A 19520-nucleotide genomic window follows, 5' to 3' on the forward strand; every position below is an offset into this window, starting at 1 on the left:
AAAGGCAGACAAGTATTTATGAAGTATGTGTTCTGAGCAGCGGGCTGGGGACCTGAGATCTAACTATGGATTCTAGCCCAGAGAACTGCCCTAGCTTATGTGTTGTGCTTCTCAAGCCGAATGTCTCAAAGGGCAAGTTACTGAGTGAGTTGGAATGTCAGTGTCTTAGTCACCATTGTATTGCTGTGAAAAGACACCATGCCCACGATAACTTATAAGGCAAAGCATTTAATTGGGGGCTTGCTTACAAAATGAGTAACAAAAAAGGAGATGGAAAAGTTAGTTATAATTCAGAAAGCAAGCAGGCTGAGTGAGGGTTGGTGAGCAACTGCCTTGGGGGAGAAACTTCTGGGATATTCATAAGTGCAAGTTTCACTGAGGAGACAATTATGCCTCCCATCTTAACAAGCCTTTAGGTTGATCATATTTTGTTACATTTCCGGAACAGATAGCTTTCTGAGGTGCATTCCCTGCCCAGAAGTTTGACAGGCCCATTTGGATTAACTGTGGAGGGGTTCATACATTTTCCTAATTTTACCTTTTGATCAGTTTAGAATATGTCTCCACCCGGTACCAGAATTATGTCTCAGGTCCCTGAGTCAGAAAATCTTCAACTGAACATTTTTTTTTAAAGTTTTAAAAAAGATGAATTGGCCATACTTTACCAGGATATTTAATGCCTTTCCTTCATGGGCCATAATAAAGTCCTGCTACTCCATCCCTTTCATGTGGCACTTACGGAATTTTCATAAGCCTTTTTTAACAGTATAATATGGTATTTTAAATATTGAGGGGCAGTTCCTCCTTTTCGCATGTTAATTCTAAGAAGGATCGACTGTGCTATATTCCACTTTCTTAAAATAGCTGTGTTATTAGAGACACAGGAGGCAGGGTCCACAGGGGATTATGGTCTCCAAGCTTGGTTTCCAGCTATCAAACAAAAGGACAAGCGTTCTTACAACAAAGACGCAGAAGAAAGGAAGGCGGAATGCAGAGGAAGAGACCCGAGCCTGGTAATCATAAGCCAAGGATCGCCTGGACCACCAGATGCTGCAGATACATGGGACGTTCGTTCATTCTTTGGGGCTTCAAAGGGGGTCCTGCCCGACCAACACCTGTATTTCAAAACCGTTAGGCAATAAGGTTCTGTCGTTCAGCATGATCAAGTTTGCTCGGTTTTCTTTCAACGTGTCTGACTATTTTGCCTCCATGTCCAAGAACACCAAGTACGTGCGGTGTCACAGGAGGCCAGAAGGGGTCGTGAGATCCCTTCGAACTGAATTTACAGAGACCCGCCATGCAGGTGCTGGGACTCGAACCGAGGTCCTCTCCAAGAGAAGAAAACAGAGTCCCCTCTTCAGCCCCCACGACTGCTTCCTCGGTTGAATAATAGCATAAATACATATCCTAAGGGGGAAGTGTGCGAGAAAGGGTCGCCGTTTAAAACTCCAAACCCTTACGGAGAGCTTTTCAGGATCACTTACTGTGCTCCGCTCTTTCCACTTAGGTTGATTCCCGAGGGACCGATTAATTTGCCCAGAGATTCAAAGAGAGGGTGGGGAATATGGGAAACATGGGGTTGTTAACAGGATTACACCAGAACCGACTCCGGGAGAGCTTTTATCCCTCAGGAGAAAACAGAGATGCAGACCTACACACTCCAAAAGACGAGCTACCCGAAACTATGCCAGAGTTAACTGGGCGACCCTCGCGAGAACCTGAGGCTTTCCCAGAATCCGCAGGCTCAAACGTCACTTTCCCGCGCCAACGAATGATCTTCCCCTGGACGGATCCCTTCAAGGGCCAAAACTCACGCAGTACAGCATAGGAGGTGTGGCGAAGGTGGACCAATAGAAACTACGAACTTCGTATTTCCTCTCACGCTCCGTCTCTTGACCCCAAGCACCGAGGCGGAAGAACACAGAGGACCCGGGGCGGGGCAAAACACGGAAGCGGAAGCAGCGGAAAGTGGCTGACTGCGAGCTTCTGCCCCACGTGTATGGTGAGTGCTGCGGGAAGGGTGATGCAGGCGGTGCGGTGCAAGTTCCCACCGGCCGCTCTGAAGCGGGGAGAGTTTGCGGGGTCGTGGGAGAGCGGACCAGTTCCGATCCGCCACCACCGCCGCGTCCCCGCCGGCTTTTATGGCTCGGGTTTGGGGGATTGGCGGGAGCCTGGCGAGGGCAGGGGTTAAACCTTCTCAGTTACGTTGCTTAGTGCAGAGCTAGGGAAACGAGCTTCACTTTCAAACCCCGGCCGGTGCGGGTCACGGTCACCCTGCCCGTTCTGTGACAGACTCTGTCCATAGGAGCAGTGCAGGAAAAACCGAAGAAGTGATCCTTAAACTGTTACCTAAAGCATGATGGGAGACAAGAGTGTTGTAAGCTAGGGCTATGGGGTAAGTCCCGGAGGTCTGAGTTAGGAGTACCGCGGACAGGATAAAGGGAAGGGTAAGAGTTTGGAGGCCATGGTGTCGTTTCTATATTCTCGTGTAATGGGAAGCATTGTTCTTTATGTTCCTAAGCATATACAATGTTGAAAGGTTCTTAGAAAAAGGCGGGAGAAGGCTCGTGACAGGCCTTGATTTTCTTAAAGACAAAAAAGATACTTAATTTGCAAGTTCGATAAGGAGATTTTTTAATGATTGTATTGAGTATTGGTAGTGGAGATAAAGGTATTTAAGGGAATTGCAAGATGATTAACACAGAGAGAAGTAAATATCAGGGGCAATGCTCGGGTTTTCTCTTTGAGCACTAAAATATATGATGGCCCATTGGCTACGGTAAGAATGGGCAGGGAGAGAAAGAGATGCGCTGCCGTTGGGCTAGTTTGCAGTGGGAATGCAGAGAATTGTGTTTTAAGTGTAAGGTGCCAGTTATGTGCATAATCAACCAGTGTCCGAGTACACAGGTCTGTAGGTCTAGAAAGTAAACCTACTTTGCTTGTCTTTGCGTTTGGGTTAGCCAGCATTTAATTTGATAGTGAAGAAACTTGGTAAATATTGTCTGAGTGGATCAAGGTTAACTTCAGGAGGAAATCATGACTGCTACATTTCCTTTGGTGCTGTGAGAACAGTACTTCTTTGCTAACACACACACACCAAAAATAACCTCAATCTAATGATGTTTTTTTTTTTAACGAGACAGGGTTTCTCTGTAGCTTTGGAGCTTGTCTTGGAACTCACTCTGTAGACCTGGCTGGCCTTGAACTCACAGGGATCCGCCCACCTCTGCCTCTAGAGTGCTGGGATTAAAGACCTGTGCCACCACTGCCTGGCTTAATAATAAAAATCTTAATCTCAAAGGGGACATAACCTGCAAAATACAGAGGAGGCATGGTGGCTTGCTTAACTGCATGTTGGAATAGGAAGAAGACATGAATAGGAAAATTGATATCCAAATAAACCTTGTTATACTACTGTTAATTTTCAGAGTTTCATTACAATGTCATATGTTAACAATAGGGGAAACTGGGTAAATGATCTATAGGCTCTTTATCTTTTTAACTCTTCTGTAAGACACGTTGTTTTAAAATAAAATATGCAGGCTTAGTGTGTAAATGAAGGTATAGTTAGACACCTGTATGTGAGGGCCAGTGACACAGTTGGTTAGCATGTGGTACCTGCATGAAACCTGCATGCAGAAATGCAACTGTGAATTTATTTTGCCAAGTGACAACATGACTAGGATTTAAAATGTCATGGGATACTGAGTGGCTCCAGTGCTGGAATTGTAGACACACAACACTATACCCTTTTATGCAGTTCTGGGCATTGAACCCAGAGCAATGTTCCAGTGTTTCCTGCTTCAACTAGGTTTGGAAAGTCTTGTATATTTCAGTCTTTGTTTTCCAGTGGGTAGTTCATAGTAGCAAATTAAGAACTTGGAAAATCTTTTCTTATTTGATGAGTATTGCTGTTTAACTTACTGTACCTCAAATATTTTAACCTGGCATCCTGCTTTTTTTTCTTCCCAAGACATTCTAGTGTCCTGAGGAATTAATCATGTTTTGTTTTGAGTTTTGAAACAGTATATCTCACTGTGTATCCCAGACTGGCCTCCAGTTTATGTTGCCATGGTGACCTTGAACTCACAGTGATCCTTCTGCCTCAGTCTCTTCAAGCTAAAATTGCAGGTGTGTGAACATATCTAGCAAGAAATTAATTCGTGAATGGAAATGTCTAATCTGGAAACGCTGTCTAGGACTTCCTGCAGGTGACCCTTACGGTCATTTAGAAGTGGGTGAGCGTATAGACATTTCAGAATGTAGACATGAGCCCGGTGGCGTTTGCCTTTGTATCCACACGAGTTCTGCTTGCAAAGCTTGTCGGTTGCTGAGGGCTGTTGCTTTACCTATGCTCAATGATAGGCCACTGGACCCAACAGGTGACCCCTTGGGCATGTCCCTCCCAGTAAATACTAAATAGTTCAGTGTGACTTGGAGGTCAGCCAGTCATCCAGCTGCCTCTCAAACAGTTGTCCAGTCGCCTTTGTTTTAGCTTTATTGGATTTTCTTTCATTAAGTTGCAAGATGTGCTAAATACATCCTCTTGCTGATTCTTGACCTTGTAAAGTGATGCCCAAGAGATCAAGTGGCAGCATTGCCATGACTCATCAGCAAGCCCTCCCAGGTTAAAGTTGCAGACAGTATTATTTATCCTTAAAGTGATCTATATTTAGCCAGTGCTGATGCTTCGGTGTTGCCTCCAGGTGTGTCACACACTAGCCAGGGTGTGTACATGTCCTGAGTTCTTGTGTTGGTGTCTCTTCCACCCTCCGTTTTAATGTCTTAGAGGTACGCGTGTACTTGGTGGACTTGAGAACCCCGAGGCTATGCCTGAATGGTTTATACTTGATCTAAGCTCAAGGACTGTATTATATGCTGCACTAATTCATGACTGTTGTTGGTTTTGGTTTTGGTTTTCCAGACTTACTATGATGGAAATCAAAGAGAAGAAAAAATTCACGGGACAGAGGCCAAAGACAGCACAAGGAAAGAATAGATTTCATAAAAACAGTGGTAAGAGAGCTTGCCTCACGTGTGCTTCCCATGTGCTGATTTCTTTAAAGATATGGTTGAGGGGGTGCATGGTTTGTAGCTGGTGCCTTCTCTTCATGGGCTGGAATTGCAGTAAACATGGTGGAAGGAAGTCACCGCTACTGCCCACAAGATAACCTGTTCCTTGTGGAATTCCAGCTTTTAAGAAATCGCCAGAATGATTGAGGAGTGTTTTGTTTGTAAGAGATTCTTTGTGTCAGCAATGTATGTGGCCTCCTCATATTCTCGTTCATTCACTGTGCGTTGCATTTTAATGTTTGAGGAGCTGGGGCTGGGGCGTCCACTCAGCTTTTGCCTTCTGAATCCCAAACGGTAATGTCTCTGTTACTCCATCAGGGGTCAGTATTGCAGAGTAGAAGAATCCAGGCACACAGAGATAACTGTGTCCTAGGCAGTCTTCCGCTTTCCCGTGTAATGGTCTTAAGGCAAAGCTATTGTTATTGTCATCCTACTTGTTAGATGTGTATAAGCTTTTAGACTAAAAATTTTAGCCAAATACTTTTATTATAGGCTTTTATTTTTTTCTCAAAATTAGACATTTCCAGAAATACATTGGAATTCATTTCTATGATATGCTTTTTTAATTTCAGTAACTGTTCATTTTGTTCTTATCTGAACTCTTATTGATCATTGAGATTTTAATTCAAATATTGATGGTAGGGCTAATAAGACAAAATGGAAAGGTACATAATATTTTGTCTAGCATATGCTTAAAACTGCAGAAATATGCCATGCTAACAATAGTGTTTATTTCTAGGAGGCAAACTATAGTTTATTATTAATTCCTCTACTTTCCAAAGTTTATATGACTAACCTATACAGTTTTGTTTTGTTTTGTTTTGTTTTGGGTAGGGGTTTGAGACACAGTTTCTCTGTTTCACCCTGGCTGTCCTGGAACTCACTCTGTAAACCAGGCTGACCTTGAACTCACAGAGATCTGCCTGCCTCTGCCTCCGGAGTGCTGGGATTAAAGGTGTGAGCCACCACTGCCCTGCTTAGCCTATTCAATTTTATGATCAGAAAGTTTTTCTTAATTTTGATTTGATTATTTAAATACCAATTTATTCAAAAGGGTTAATGTATATTTGAGAGTAAGGCTGTTGGCTGCATTGAAAAGCATGTGGTTCTCTGCAGCATACAGTTGAATGGATACCAGAGCTTTAGGATCATAATCAGTGAACTAATATGAACCCATCGTCATCACTAGATTCCAGTTCTTCAAAGACCGTCCCGAGGAAAGCTGGGAAGGAAGGCGGGCCTAAAGTCACATCTAAGAACTTTGAGAAAGGCGCCACCAAACCTAGCAAAAAGGGTGTGAAGCAGTTCAAGAACAAGCCACAGGGGGGCAAAGGACCGAAGGACAAATTCCAGAAGCCAAATAAATTCAACAAGAAGAGGAAATTCCAACCAGATGGTAAAAGCGATGGTAAGTATAGCTCTAGAGTCTTCGCAGAAGCCTTCCCGGGCCAGTGACTGGACCTGGGTGCCCAGGTCCTCTGCTGTGTCGGAGGCTGCCTGTCCTTGCTCCTAGAAAGCAGCGTTTTGGAGTGGAAGGAAGTACGGGGGCGCTGAAATTAATGCTTCCTGAAATCTCTCATTCTGGTGCTGGTGAGCTGGCTCAGCAGTTAGGAGCACCTGTACTTGCACAGGACCCGGGTTTGTTTCCTAGCACCTACATGGCACCTCACAGCCATCCATAACTCCAGTTCAACGTTTTCAGTGTTCTCTTCTGACCTCCGGCACCTAGCACACTCATGGGGCACGCACATGCATGCAAGCAAAACACTCGTAAAAATGAATCCAAAATGTTTGGAACTTTCTCGTGCTTAGAAATCTTTCTTTAGCCAGGCAATCAGGTATTTAACTTAAATTGTTTCTTTTGCAGGGAACTTAAAGCATTCTTTTCTGAATGCCAAACTGAGTTGACTTGTTCACTCATCAGATAGTTACCTTTTTTCCTTTTTTTAAGACACTGCCTCACTGTGTAGCTCTGGGTGGCGGGGAACTCACCTGGTAGACCAGGCTGGCTTTGAATTCACAGATCTGCCTGTGTGCACTGTCATGTCCAGCTAACTTTCATTCACTGTATTGGGGGATCGGTAGTTTTAAAATCAGTGAACTAGTCATAGAAGCTGGCCTTAAGACACAGTTCTCCAGCTCAAGTGTCAGCCGTGCTGAATTAAGAGCTCTGTAGAATCGCCTCTCATGGGGCCTCGACCAGGCCATCAGCTCGTCTGATGGTTCCCATGCCGCAGTAGTTGTGGATGTGCGGCATGCCCCTGGTAGATTCCGCCATTCCATTCCTTCAGGACAAATTGCTCCCTGATGGGAATTGTTCCTGGGGTTTCTCTTTCTCTCTATCACGATATCCATGGACTCACTTCTCACCAGCATTCGCTCAGTTGTACAACGTGCCCCATTATGCCTTGTCCCGTATTGGTTTCCAGCGAGTAGCTCCTTCATGCTGACCTGCACGTTCCATCCTGTCCCATTGTGGGTTCTCGGTTTATTTCCCTAATACGGTGTGTAGTCTTACAGTGCTCCCTACCTGTCTGCCAAGATTACTGCCTGGCACATTTTCTATCTAGCCTTCCAGTCTGCTCCTTAGACTTGAGTTTGCCTAAGGATTGCCTGCTGTGGGAGGGACAGCGTGCGTGAGGTCAGGAGAGGAATGGGGATTTCGTTGTTTCTCAGTGTCTCCAAGACCTTTCCCCATTGCCGTCCCTGCTCTGTTTTGTCGGGTTTTTCCTCTTGTTTTCAGGTTTTTTCTTCCTTTCCCCAGGCCCAGTATTTGTTCTAGGTTTCTCTTTTCCCTCCTTTTGTAGCTTGTCTGGTAGTTTAATGGGGAATGCAGAGAATGTAATAATGTTAAATATAGATTCTTGCATTTTAAAGATTAAAACAGAAGGAAAGTGGCAAGAAGAAATAGTTGGTATTTATACCTATCTTTTGGTATGACTCAGTTTACTTTCTTATTGTTTTGTTTTTTGCAGTGAGTGAACTTTGTAATCATAAATAGGGAAATATATAGAAATAACTAAATTCCAAAGGATTTGGAGGGAGATATTCATGTAAATAATACTTTAGTGATATATTTCATTTATCATGTTGGTTTTGTTACTGTTTATTACTGTTTAATTGATATAATTAAATTTCAAAGGTGCAGAAATAGGTAGATACTCAATGTTTCTGTTATCAATCTGTAGAAGCTTGCTATGTATTGTCATGAGTGAAAGACAACTGTAGGTTGTCCCTGGATTTGTATCATGTTTCTAGCCCCAGGTGGTCTTGGGTGAATGATTTAATGTGTGGTGAGTGAACAAAGCATGGAGGGAGTGAACAAAGACTTACCTACCTCACACTCTAATGCACGACAGCTCTCAGAACGGTGACGTTTTACTTTTGATTTTATTTTTGATGTTTGTATTGAACGAGGAGCCTTGTACATGCGAGTGCTCTACCACTGAGCCTCACCACCAGCTTATATCTTCCCCTTGTGACTTCTAGAACATTGGACCTGGTGACCGCCCTCTGTACTAAATTTATATTCATGTATAGTATTTGGAATGTTAAATGCTCTGAATCTAATTCTAGAATCAGCAGCCAAGAAACCCAAATGGGATGACTTCAAAAAGAAGAAGAAGGAGCTGAAGCAGAGCAGGCAGCTCAGTGATAAGACCAACTATGACATCGTGGTTCGAGCGAAGCACATTTGGGAGAGCTTGAGAAGGTACTGGCACTTAACAGTGCTGCTATTAGTCTGGCCAAGACTAGGAAAACACTGAGGTTTGCCCTGTAAGCAGGCAGGCGTCCTAAACATCAAAGACAGCACCTGGTTCCTTTGATGCGTGCTCAGCCCCTGTCCCGGCAGCAGTGTGGGTGTCTGCCAAGTGCAGAAATGTGTGCAGTTATTAGGATAGTGTCAGATAGCTTTATGGAAATGACGGGAGTCAAATGGATTTGATAGCTCTCCTGAAGATTTCTCAGAAAATGAAGGACAATCCCTTATCAGCTAGGTTTTGAGATGTTTGCTATCTTAGATTGTTTTATTATTTTTCTTTACTTCTGAGGTTCTGGCTGTTAAGATTTAGATTGATGCATTAAATTATACCTTGTGAGATGAGTTTCTGCCTCTGAGAAGATTACTTTTGTCTGGCTGCTCCAGAATAATAATTTTAATGTCAGAGAAACCACCCTGAACTGGTGAACATGGATTGCATGCAATTTGGTTTTCGTGTTTCAAGTAGCTTCAGCTGCGCTTCCTCTGCAGGAAGGACTGTGACAAGGGAAAGAGAGTGAAGCTGATGAGTGACTTGCAGAAGCTGATCCAAGGGAAAATCAAAACTGTGAGTATGCTGTGCTTGCGGTTCCAACTCTTAAAGAGATCCCGGGTTCTCGGCTCTCGGGGAAGCTTGTCCTGTGTATTTGGTTATGGTTACCAGTGCGGCAGCACTTCAGGACTGGTCTGCCCCACGTCAGTGCCTGGCAACCTTAAAGGCCATGAAAGCACAGTCCTTGTAGTCCTTGTGAGTGTACTTTCAATTAGGACTGGAATTTCAAAGGCAATAGACTTTTCTGTCTCTTGCATTTATTTCAGCTATGAAATGTGATAGGAAGCAAAGCCAGACAGTAGTACACTACATAATTAACTTACCTCTGTCTCAAGCAGGCGAGTGCAGTTTAAGATGAAAAAAGTGTACGTTGTAAGAAATAGTGTAACTAGTAGAAACAAGCTGGTTCAGACAGCTTGAGTCTAGAAAGTCCCAACTGTTTGCCTACAGATTGCCTTTGCACATGACTCAACACGCGTGATCCAGTGCTTCATCCAGTACGGGAATGAAGAGCAGAGGAAGCAAGCTTTTGAAGAATTGCAAGGTATTGTTATATTTTTATAGTTTGTGACAAAATTGTAATGCTAAAGAATATTTTAGAGAGTAGTTCCCTATTTTCTGTAAGACTGTTTTCGTTGCTCTGTTTCTTTGTGTGGGCCAAGTAGAGTGAGCTGTGTTCCAGAATCATGTGTGTGTGTTTATTTTTATTTATTTATTTTTTTCCTGGAGAACTGAAGTAAAGAAGCCAGGTCATTGGGTTGTTTTGTTTTCTCCACCAGGTGACTTGGTTGAACTAAGTAAAGCCAAATATTCCAGGAATATTGTCAAGAAATTTCTCATGTATGGGTAAGTTGGTATAAAGTGTAATTTTTCCCTTGGCTTTTGGTTTTGTAGACTCATTGTTGCCCAAATGCTACTTTAAAATCTCTGGTCTTTGTAATTGCCTTGTGGTCTTCCTAGAGCACCACACCTTAAAATAATAATAATAATAATAACTGAACCAACTAAAATCACAGTGCTGCCTTCTCCATTGTTAAGGTTCTGTTTTGTATATTTAAGTTAAAGAACAAAGCACTGGAATAATTAACTTGAATTACTAGTATTCAGGGGGTAGAAAGTTGAGAGGGATGGATGAACAGACTCTGCGGCGGGTCATTGTGTCAGCACGTGTCAAGGATGATTTCACTAATGGCATGCTGTTGGTCCTTAGCTAGACCAGCCTTTCGGGTGTGAGATGGAGCAGAACGTGATAGCAGCAAAAAAATAGGTGACAGGCAATTGATAACATAACATTTTTTCCTAACCATTCCTGACTATTATTAGCTGCTCAAATGCTTTAGAATAAATCTTTTTTTTTTTTTTTTTTTTAAGAAAATAGTAGTTTATTTCTGTTTGCCTCCTTGACTGTCCTTTCCTAACTTCGCTTGTGGGCTCGTTTAAGGAACGACCAGGCACCTTCTGCGTGCTGGTCACTGTTCTTGATGCATCTTAGTCCATCCAGTTCTCACAACAGCTGCGCTCCCATTTTGTGAATGAAGAAGCTGAGGCACAGAGAAGTTATAAGACCATAGGCTTGGGGCTGTAGCTTAGTGATAGAGCATTTGCCTTGCATGCATGAAGTCCTCAGTTCAAGCTCCAGTGTTGCCCATAATAAATTAAGGAAAAGCCTGCTTGGCTCATTGAACTGGTCAGCAGAGCCGGGCTTTCTCACCAAGGTTTACAGCCTACTTGTCTTCTAAAGCCTTAAAATGCATGGAGTTTATTTTGCCCACTCACAAGCCTTCCCACATAGGAGAACTTCCCTCTGACACCAATACTGATGAGTTGGCCTTTGGAGAAGTAAGCGTGGCTGTATTGTCGCCCAGCCTTCTCCTGTTACTTACTTTTTCCCTGTGCCTATTGACTTTAGGAGTAAACCTCAGATAGCAGAGATAATCAGAAGTTTTAAAGGTCACGTGAGGAAGATGCTGCGGCACTCGGAGGCCTCGGCCATCGTGGAGTATGCATACAATGACAAGGCCATTTTGGAACAGAGGAACATGCTGACAGAAGAGCTCTATGGGAACACGTTTCAGCTTTACAAGGTGCCCTTTCTAGAAGTTCTTACCCCGTGTGTTCATTTTTCTGTGTGGTCATTAAGTTTCAATGTCCTGTATGTGAGACGCTTATTTTAACCAGGCCAGTCCTCCAGGAGTTTTCGTATTTTTGTTCTCTTGGATTATATCCTTGCAGTAGGGAGCAAGTGGTCGCTCCATGCTTTCTCGCTCAGAATGCTGTCTTTAGATCGGTCCATTTTTATTGCTTCCAGCTGTGTACATGATGCTTCAGCAGTCTCTCCCTGCAGTCAGAGTGAGATCAAAGACAGCTGTAGTGAGCAGAGCGGTACAGCTGCTCCGAAGCCAGCCCTGGCCGAGGGGCACTGCACCTCCTCTTGTGACTGTCTCGTGTTTCTTTCCGGTTTTGCCTTCCCTTTGTCTGGATTGGATCTGGAGAGGGAGGGTTCTAGGAACCTGGAATACAGAAGTTGATTCTGAGACCAACCAGTGATGGGACTAGTACTGCTGGAGGACCTATTTCAAACCTTGGGACATGGCTGGGTGGTGGTGGCGCACACCTTTAATCACCGTATTTGGGAGGCAGAGGCAGGTGGATCTCTGTGAGTTCGAGGCCAGCCTGTTTTACAAAGCAAGTTCCAGGACAGCCAGGGCTACACAGAGAAACCTCTATTGAGAAACCAAAGGGGGAAGAAATGAAAAGTGTATGTCTGTACTGGATATGTACGATTATGTTCTTATTGTTCTGTAAACGACATAGTATAACTATTTGTCGAGCATTTATGTTTTGTTATGTCATGTAAGTAGCCTTGAGATGGTTTAAAATATACCGAAGGATCGTATGGATCATCTATAAATACTTTGTTGTTTTATTTGGGAGTCTTACGTGTCACCAGGTTTTATTTCCATGGCTAGAGCCGTTCCTCCACAGGCATGCTCACACACTGGCAGATGTATAGGCAGGGAATCAGATCACGAGGAGTTATTCTGTGGGCATTCACTCTAGAAATGGAAAACATCACAAAATTACTTTAAACTTGTTTTAACATGGCTCTGGTTCTTGCTTGTCCGGAAGTGATGACATTGGGAGACGTTTGGTTATTGTTCTGTTTCAGTCTGCAGATCACCCAACTCTGGACAAGGTGCTGGAGGTGCAGCCGGGAAAGCTGGAGCTTATTATGGATGAGATGAAGCAGATTCTGACTCCCATGGCCCAAAAGTAAGACAGGGTTTTATTGCAGAGTGAAATAGGTATTTGAAGGAGCCACATTTTACAGAATCCTTGCCAGAAAGAAGACATTTTTTTCCTCCACATTGTTAATAATCTGTCATAAATAACAATATAAAACATTTTGTTTGAAACTATTCCTGATGCAGGTGGATGTGGCTCTTCTTAATGTTGTATCTTATTGGCTAACTTTTAAAGTGATAAAACCTTTGACTGAGCCTTTGTATGTTAAATAGTTTACACTGTTGGTTGTTTAAGCTGCAAGTTTCTGCTTGCTGTCACCATGTCTTTGGTACCTTACAAAATGGTTGGGAGCAAAGCAGAGCTGCTGGGACCAGGCAGGATGACTGTGACTCCTGATGTCATGTCCCCTTACCCCCTAATCCTGTGTGTACGTGGACAACTTCACCTCTCTGGGCCTGGTTTCCAGATCTGTGGAACTGAAGTGATAAATACCACATCATTTGTAAGGTTTATGAAGATGAAATAGGTTAAAATATTTGCAAAGTCGTTAGAGGAGTGCATCTTGTTCATCGAGGTGTTCATTTCTGTAGTGTGTCTGCATGTTTTATGTGAACTTCTATGTTCTTGATCTTGAACATCAGCGATCACTGCGCTCCTGTATTTACCACACATTCTGTTGGGGTGTAGATGGGTAGGGGTTGTCGCTGTTGGTGGCTTTGCTGTGGTCTGTTCAAATCGTATGCTGCTGAAATTACTTATGATTCTGAGACATGCTGAAGAATGCTTGACAGAAAATAGCCACGAGTAATGAGTCTACCTGTGAATTTTTAATGAGGGGTCCAGTACTGCAGGCGGGTTACACTGCAGCTGTCCTTGTTCTGATGAGGTAGAACACGCTGGGACCAGTGCATCATTTTGCCATAGAGCCTGGAAATTTAGATGCTGCTCTCAGTCGTGATGATACTAAACCACACTAAACATCTTAGTATTGCTGAAAGATAAAATTGATTTATAGCAAGTTATATTTAGTAAAAACCATTTCACTTGTATAGATGATCTCAGGTTACCTGTCTTTGTGTTGCTGTTTCCCTAGATCTGATTGTCTTTCCTTCCATTTGCAGGGAAGCTGTGATTAAGCACTCACTGGTTCATAAAGTATTCTTGGACTTTTTTACCTATGCACCCCCAAAACTTCGATCAGTAAGTCCTGGCTTCTGTCTTTGAATCAGTGTAAAACCAGCGTGGTGGCACACACTTTTGAGATTTGGCACTTTTGTAGACCACGGTTCCTTTCTCCCTAGAAACCCAGTAAATATGCACTGTACAAATCTGCTAAATCTCTCTAGTTCCAGCCTCCCCCTCCCCCAGAAAAAGAATAGAATTGACCCTAGTTTTATTAGTGGCTCTGAATTTTACATTTTAGTTACAATCCAGAGAGTGTCCTCCAGCTAATCTAATCTAATGTAAGGACAGCTTACATTGGAGGATTCCTCGGTGTTCCAGTAATGTAAGGACAGCTTACATTGGAGGATTCCTCGGTGTTCCAGTAATTTAAATTAAAAAAAAAAAACGCCCACTTTAAAAGGTTAAGGGAGGATACTTAGTGTGAAACTAAATGGCCCATGAAAGCCTGGACCTTACCTGATGGTAGGCAGAGGACCAGTGAAGGTAATTACACTGCCCTTGGAGTCAGCAGTGGGAATGCAAATGAGAACTCATGCTTTACTTCCCGAACTTTGCTCGTCTCATCCGGCTGTGGCCTGCTGTCCATTGGTTCTCATTTTCTAATCACGAGAGCTGACTAAGGTAACACATCTGATTTCTTTTAACATATGCCTAGTGCACATTCCTGGAGATTTTGAAGCCCTCCAGTTAGCATGTAGAATAATTTCTCTGCAGCCTACCCACCCTCCAGCCCCCCAACCTTGTGACCAGAAGAACAGCACTTGCTCTCCTAGGAACTTCCCACTTCCCGCTTCCCTACAGAGCCCAGGATCTGGAAGTTTTTGTGCTGCGAGTGTTTTGGTGACAGTGGAAGGCAGCATTCAGTCATAGCAAACATCTGGAGTGGACATAAAGTAACAAGGGCTTCTCTGGAGATCTTGGAAACACAATTGGAGCCTGTGTTACCTCCCACACCAGTTACCTTCCAGCCCAGTAGCTTTTTATTAGTTCTTTGAGAATTTCATGTGTATATGTCATGTGTTTCGATCTTACTAATCCTCATTCCCCCCAGATCCACGCCCCCAATTCCTTGCCTTTTTTTTTTTCTTTTTAAATAACTCACATACATTCACAGTTTTAGGGCCATCTCCTGGCCATACTATTAAGGATTGTCTCCCTCCCCTATAAGCCATCAACTGTCAATAGCTCTTCAGCTCAGGGTGCCCGGCCTGAATGTTGACTGGCAGTAGCTGCTGCTTTTAGTTCATAGATGGGTCTGTCCTGTCGAGTCCAGTCCAAAGACTGTTTGCCTTCTGTCTCCTAGAATCTTCCTACCCACCCTTCCACAATATCCCCTTAGCCTTGAGGGGAGGTGCTAGGATTTACATACCCTATTTATAGTAGAGCACTTTCGGAGAAATTCTGAAGTTCAGGTATGCGACCCAAAATCTAGTCTTGAGATTCTTCCTGGGAGCGGGCGGTACCTTAGGGTGAAGTGCAGCCTTTTTTCTTTGCAGACTTTGGATAAGTTCCCCCAATAGAAAACTTTAATTCAGAAGCCCTATAGCGATTGGGTTCCAGAGCTCATTTATATCCTGAGTGCTCAGATTTTGGAAATATGAAACTAAATTGTGCTTTTCCCCTTCACTTTTTACAAAATGGTATCTCTGAGTAAAGGTTAAATGTTAGCACAGAGATTTCGCTGAGAAATATTATTTAAGTGTTTTGGTGCCCAATTCATCTGATCTGTAGAGGTGATCCAGTCCTGTGGTAAACTAAACCACAGACACTTCGGTCAGAATGAGTTTTGATTGTGTTTGTTAAAGACACATGTGGGAGAGCATATTCTTTTCCCAGCTGTTCTGTTAAACACGCCTTAGAACCACAGCCTCTAGCTGCTGGTTCTGTATTCGGTGAAACACATCGCACATCACCTGTGGGTACTTTACAGCTAGATGTAAGGGGAAATTGGTTATGGTGTTTATTAGAAATCGCTATGAGCTGCGTTTGTTGGAAAAGAATGTGTCTAGAAAGAGGCTGGCTGTAGGACTGAAACCTGCAGTGTTTACTGCCCGGGGTTCCTCTTCATTTTCTGCCTTGCTGTTCTCTAGGAATTAATTGAAGCCATTCGGGAAGCAGTGGTATACCTGGCCCACACACACGATGGCGCCAGAGTGGCCATGCACTGCTTGTGGCATGGTACACCCAAGGTAAGTTGGAGCTTACCTGCAGTCTGGACTTGATGCTTAAGCCTTAAGTCAGTAGGCATTAGTCTTACTTTGTACAACTTTGGTTCCCAGTTGTACAAAAGTGTCATCTTCTGGGAGTTGTATCTTAGGGCCTCCCGGGGCTTCACTGAAAGTTAGGAAGAAATCCCCCAGGTAGGTGACACAATTATACTCAGCTTTAGCTCACATGGTTCAGGGGACCCATGTTCTGTTCTTTTACTCTTCATTTAATGGTCATATTGAGAATGGGAGGAAAGCAGAGATAATTAATAATTAACTACACCATACGTGTGTCCCTGTGTGGTTTAAATACTTTGAGGAAAAAGGTGAACATCCATCTAGATCATAGAATTTTTCATGGTTCATACTTTAAATGTTAGTTGTGTTTTATCTACCATTCACTTACTGCAAATGTAAGTATTGCACAAACATATATTAATACATCTGTATGTTAGATTCTTGAAGGCATATCAGACATTGGAAGAGAGGTAGTTATAAAGGTGACTTCACTAGGTTTGCCTGTGCCTTAGAATTTCATGGTTTCATATTTGTGCCAAAATGGCTTGACATAAACTAAAAATTACATAATTCTTTATAGGTGTTTTGGTTTACCCCGCACCGTTTTCCATTCTGCTTCGTAAACTGTTTTTTTTCACTAACAAAGAGATGATGCTGATGAAGATGTAATACTACATAAATATTAACTTTGCAGTCAGCTTAATCTACAATTTTAAATTGAGGCACTTTTTTCTTTTTAAGGATAGGAAAGTGATTGTGAAAACAATGAAGACCTACGTTGAAAAAGTGGCTAACGTAAGTACGACAGAATCATGTTCATAAAGTCTAGCGGTATCTATTCGGGAGAGCGGAAAACTACAGGAAATTGTTTACATTTGCTTATTGCATCTTTTTCTACCCATTTTTAAGGTTAATTTGAACAAAATGGAGTTCATACTGTGGTTCTCTCTCTACATATGAATTATTTGTATGTATGTGTGTCTTGCTAGAGATCAAACAAAGGAATTCATATGTTCTAGGCAGGTACCCTGCCTGTGCACTACACCCTAGGCCCCGTTTGGTGGTGGTATATAAAGACTGGTCATTTGTACCTGTTTTATACCTGTCTTCAGCTTTGTTCACTAAGTGTGGGATTACTGCTGCTTATATAAGCCTTAGCTATCTAATTAAATAATGTCAGGTTGTAGTTCAGAAACTTAAGACTGGTTTTTGCTACCACCAAAACCTTCATAAATTAAAAATGGTCTGTTTTCTTGGTATAAATTTATGGTGTGGTCATGAAAAAGTTGAGCTATTAAATATTTTAGCTCCTTGGAATCTGTTGAAGGATTAGCATTAGATACCAGAGGTTTGTTGTTGGTAGTTGTTTGTCTTGTTTCTTTTCTAAACTAAGATGTTTGTAGCTGGGCAACAGCGCAGTGGATAAAGGACTTAATGTTGAGCCCTGGCTCTGCATACGCATACACAGGCAGTCTCACCCACATACATGTGCATTGTCATCCACACCGTCATCCTAATAATAGAAATGTTTGTGTGTTGAAATGTCGAACAATTTTTCCATGCTAGCAATGCAAGGTAATGCTAAACCTAGGTTATATGTGGTAGTTAATGTGATTTTGATTATATAATTCAGTAAATTTATCAATTACTGGTGAATGGAAACTATTCTCTGTTCAACCTTTTCCTTTAAAAAAAATCCAATGAGAACAACTAGATTTGTCAAATTCGTACTTCAGCCAGTTGTTCAGACGCAGGTAGGGTAGATGCTGTGTGGACCAGGTGGTCTTCTGTGGCTGGGCATGATGGGAAGAGTTAGTGTCCAACTGTTTGGTAGGCCACTAACTTCTGGGAGGAGAAATGTGGTCTTTTTCCAGCTTGTGATGTACAAGAATGTTTTATTCACAATTAAGTTTGTGTGACATTTAATTGAAATACTTAAATTTGGAATTGAGTAAAAATGGGTTGTTAATAGAAAGTTCTATCTAAACTGTATTAGTAAGTTATTTTCTAAATAATAAATTAGACTTTTTTTATTTTAAATTTTGATTACATGAGGTAATTGCCCATTCATTTTTTGAGATCCTTTCCGAGTTTGGCATTGTGGTGGTAACAGAACCTAGCAATCTGACATCTTTAGGAATTACCTCTGAGGGAGAAGGTAAACAAACAGAACTCTGAACTGTCAGTTATTTAGAATTCCAGATGTCATTGTTCAGTTTTGAGGCTTTTATACTTTTATTTTATTATTCCAGTCTTTAAATTTTTATCGAAACTTCCTTTCAGGCCTCGCATTAGGTCTGTCTCAGTGCCTTGAACAGAATTATTGTGGAGTGTTTGTGGTAGTCTGTAAGTGTCAGTCAGATCAAGGTGGTGTTTGCTGGTTTCTGGGTTTTGGCTCCTGAGAGAAGCATTGTTCAGTGTCTAGATGTGATTGTGGGATTGCCTGTTGCTCCCTTTTATAATTAATATGGGATGGTTGCTGAACTTCAGTAGAGATGATCATTGCGCTTTGTTCAGTGTGATGGTGCCTTTAAAAGATGGTACTACAGCATCTGCATTTTAAATTGAGTTGTGGGCCAACATCTGTATGCATACAGAAGTACCTTGCTTGCAGTTAGTTGTGCTGTGCCTGCCTGACAGTGTTCCATCGCATGGCTATACCGTGATTCACTTAGTCTCATGATTTGCTTAGCTGGTCCTTTCTGTTGGAATCTTGAATTGTTTCTAGAGTCCTTAAATTATCAGTATGATAGATATATCAGTTATTATATGTGTCTGTGCATGTATGTGGAAGCATGTCTAGGGTGAATCCCTAGAGCTAAAATTGCTAGATGAGAACATACATGCATGTTGTATTAATGGTGCCAGTTGCTTTCCAAAGAAGAAAGCCACTTTACGTTCTAACCAGCGCCAGCGTGAAGATGCCTGCTTTCCCCCAAAAGTTCAACTCAAAGAGGTGATTGTAGACACAGTGTGTTTGTGAGTGCCCCTTTCTACTCTTACAAGCAGTGATTTTTATCTACTTCTTGGGGCCATTATGGTGTATATAGTTGGCACACTTTTTGTTGTGTGTGGATCTAGGGGCGTTTCTTTTTTGTTTGTTTCTTTGTTTTGGAACTTGTGGATTTTTGCTGTTTGTTTAAGAAGAAACCAACCATGTAGCCTCTAGAACTCAAGTGTGTAGACTGAGATGTTCTCGAACATATAGAAGTCTTCTGGTCTCCCTCTATTAAATACTTAAAGGTATCATAAGTTACAGGGATGCACCATAGTACCTAGCTCTTATCCAATTTTTGTATGTGGTTTGAGGTTTTGTTTTGTTTTCATCGCTATTTGGTTTTAAATATCTATAGCTATTCTCTCCCCCCCCCCCCGCCCCCCAGACAGGGTTTCTCTAGCTTTGGAGCCTGTCTTGGAACTAGCTCTTGTAGACCAGGCTGGCCTTGAACTCACAGAGATCCACCTGCCTCTGCCTCCC

General features: G+C 42.5%; 1 protein-coding gene across 2 annotated transcripts in view; it reads left to right on the forward strand.

Annotated features, from left to right (window-relative positions):
* The first annotated feature begins 1870 nt into the window (after positions 1-1870).
* Pum3 (pumilio RNA binding family member 3) overlaps positions 1871-19520 on the forward strand; it is a 34280-nt gene continuing 16630 nt past the window's right edge. The window contains exons 1-12 of one of the 2 annotated variants that reach the window (XM_048438765.3): positions 1871-2002; positions 4925-5016; positions 6263-6481; positions 8650-8785; positions 9326-9401; positions 9837-9930; positions 10166-10232; positions 11296-11470; positions 12556-12659; positions 13754-13832; positions 15908-16006; positions 16784-16837. In XM_048438765.3, the coding sequence (XP_048294722.3) occupies positions 4932-5016; positions 6263-6481; positions 8650-8785; positions 9326-9401; positions 9837-9930; positions 10166-10232; positions 11296-11470; positions 12556-12659; positions 13754-13832; positions 15908-16006; positions 16784-16837 (1188 nt within the window). In that variant the 5' untranslated portion in view covers positions 1871-2002; positions 4925-4931. Of the gene's footprint in view, positions 2003-2248; positions 2396-4924; positions 5017-6262; positions 6482-8649; positions 8786-9325; positions 9402-9836; positions 9931-10165; positions 10233-11295; positions 11471-12555; positions 12660-13753; positions 13833-15907; positions 16007-16783; positions 16838-19520 lie in introns of those variants that run through there. The other variant, XM_048438764.3, reaches the window with a different exon arrangement.

This window comes from Myodes glareolus, chromosome 7 (assembly GCF_982192425.1).
Source record: "Myodes glareolus chromosome 7, mMyoGla1.1, whole genome shotgun sequence".
In the NCBI taxonomy this organism is placed as follows: Eukaryota; Metazoa; Chordata; class Mammalia; order Rodentia; family Cricetidae; genus Myodes; species Myodes glareolus.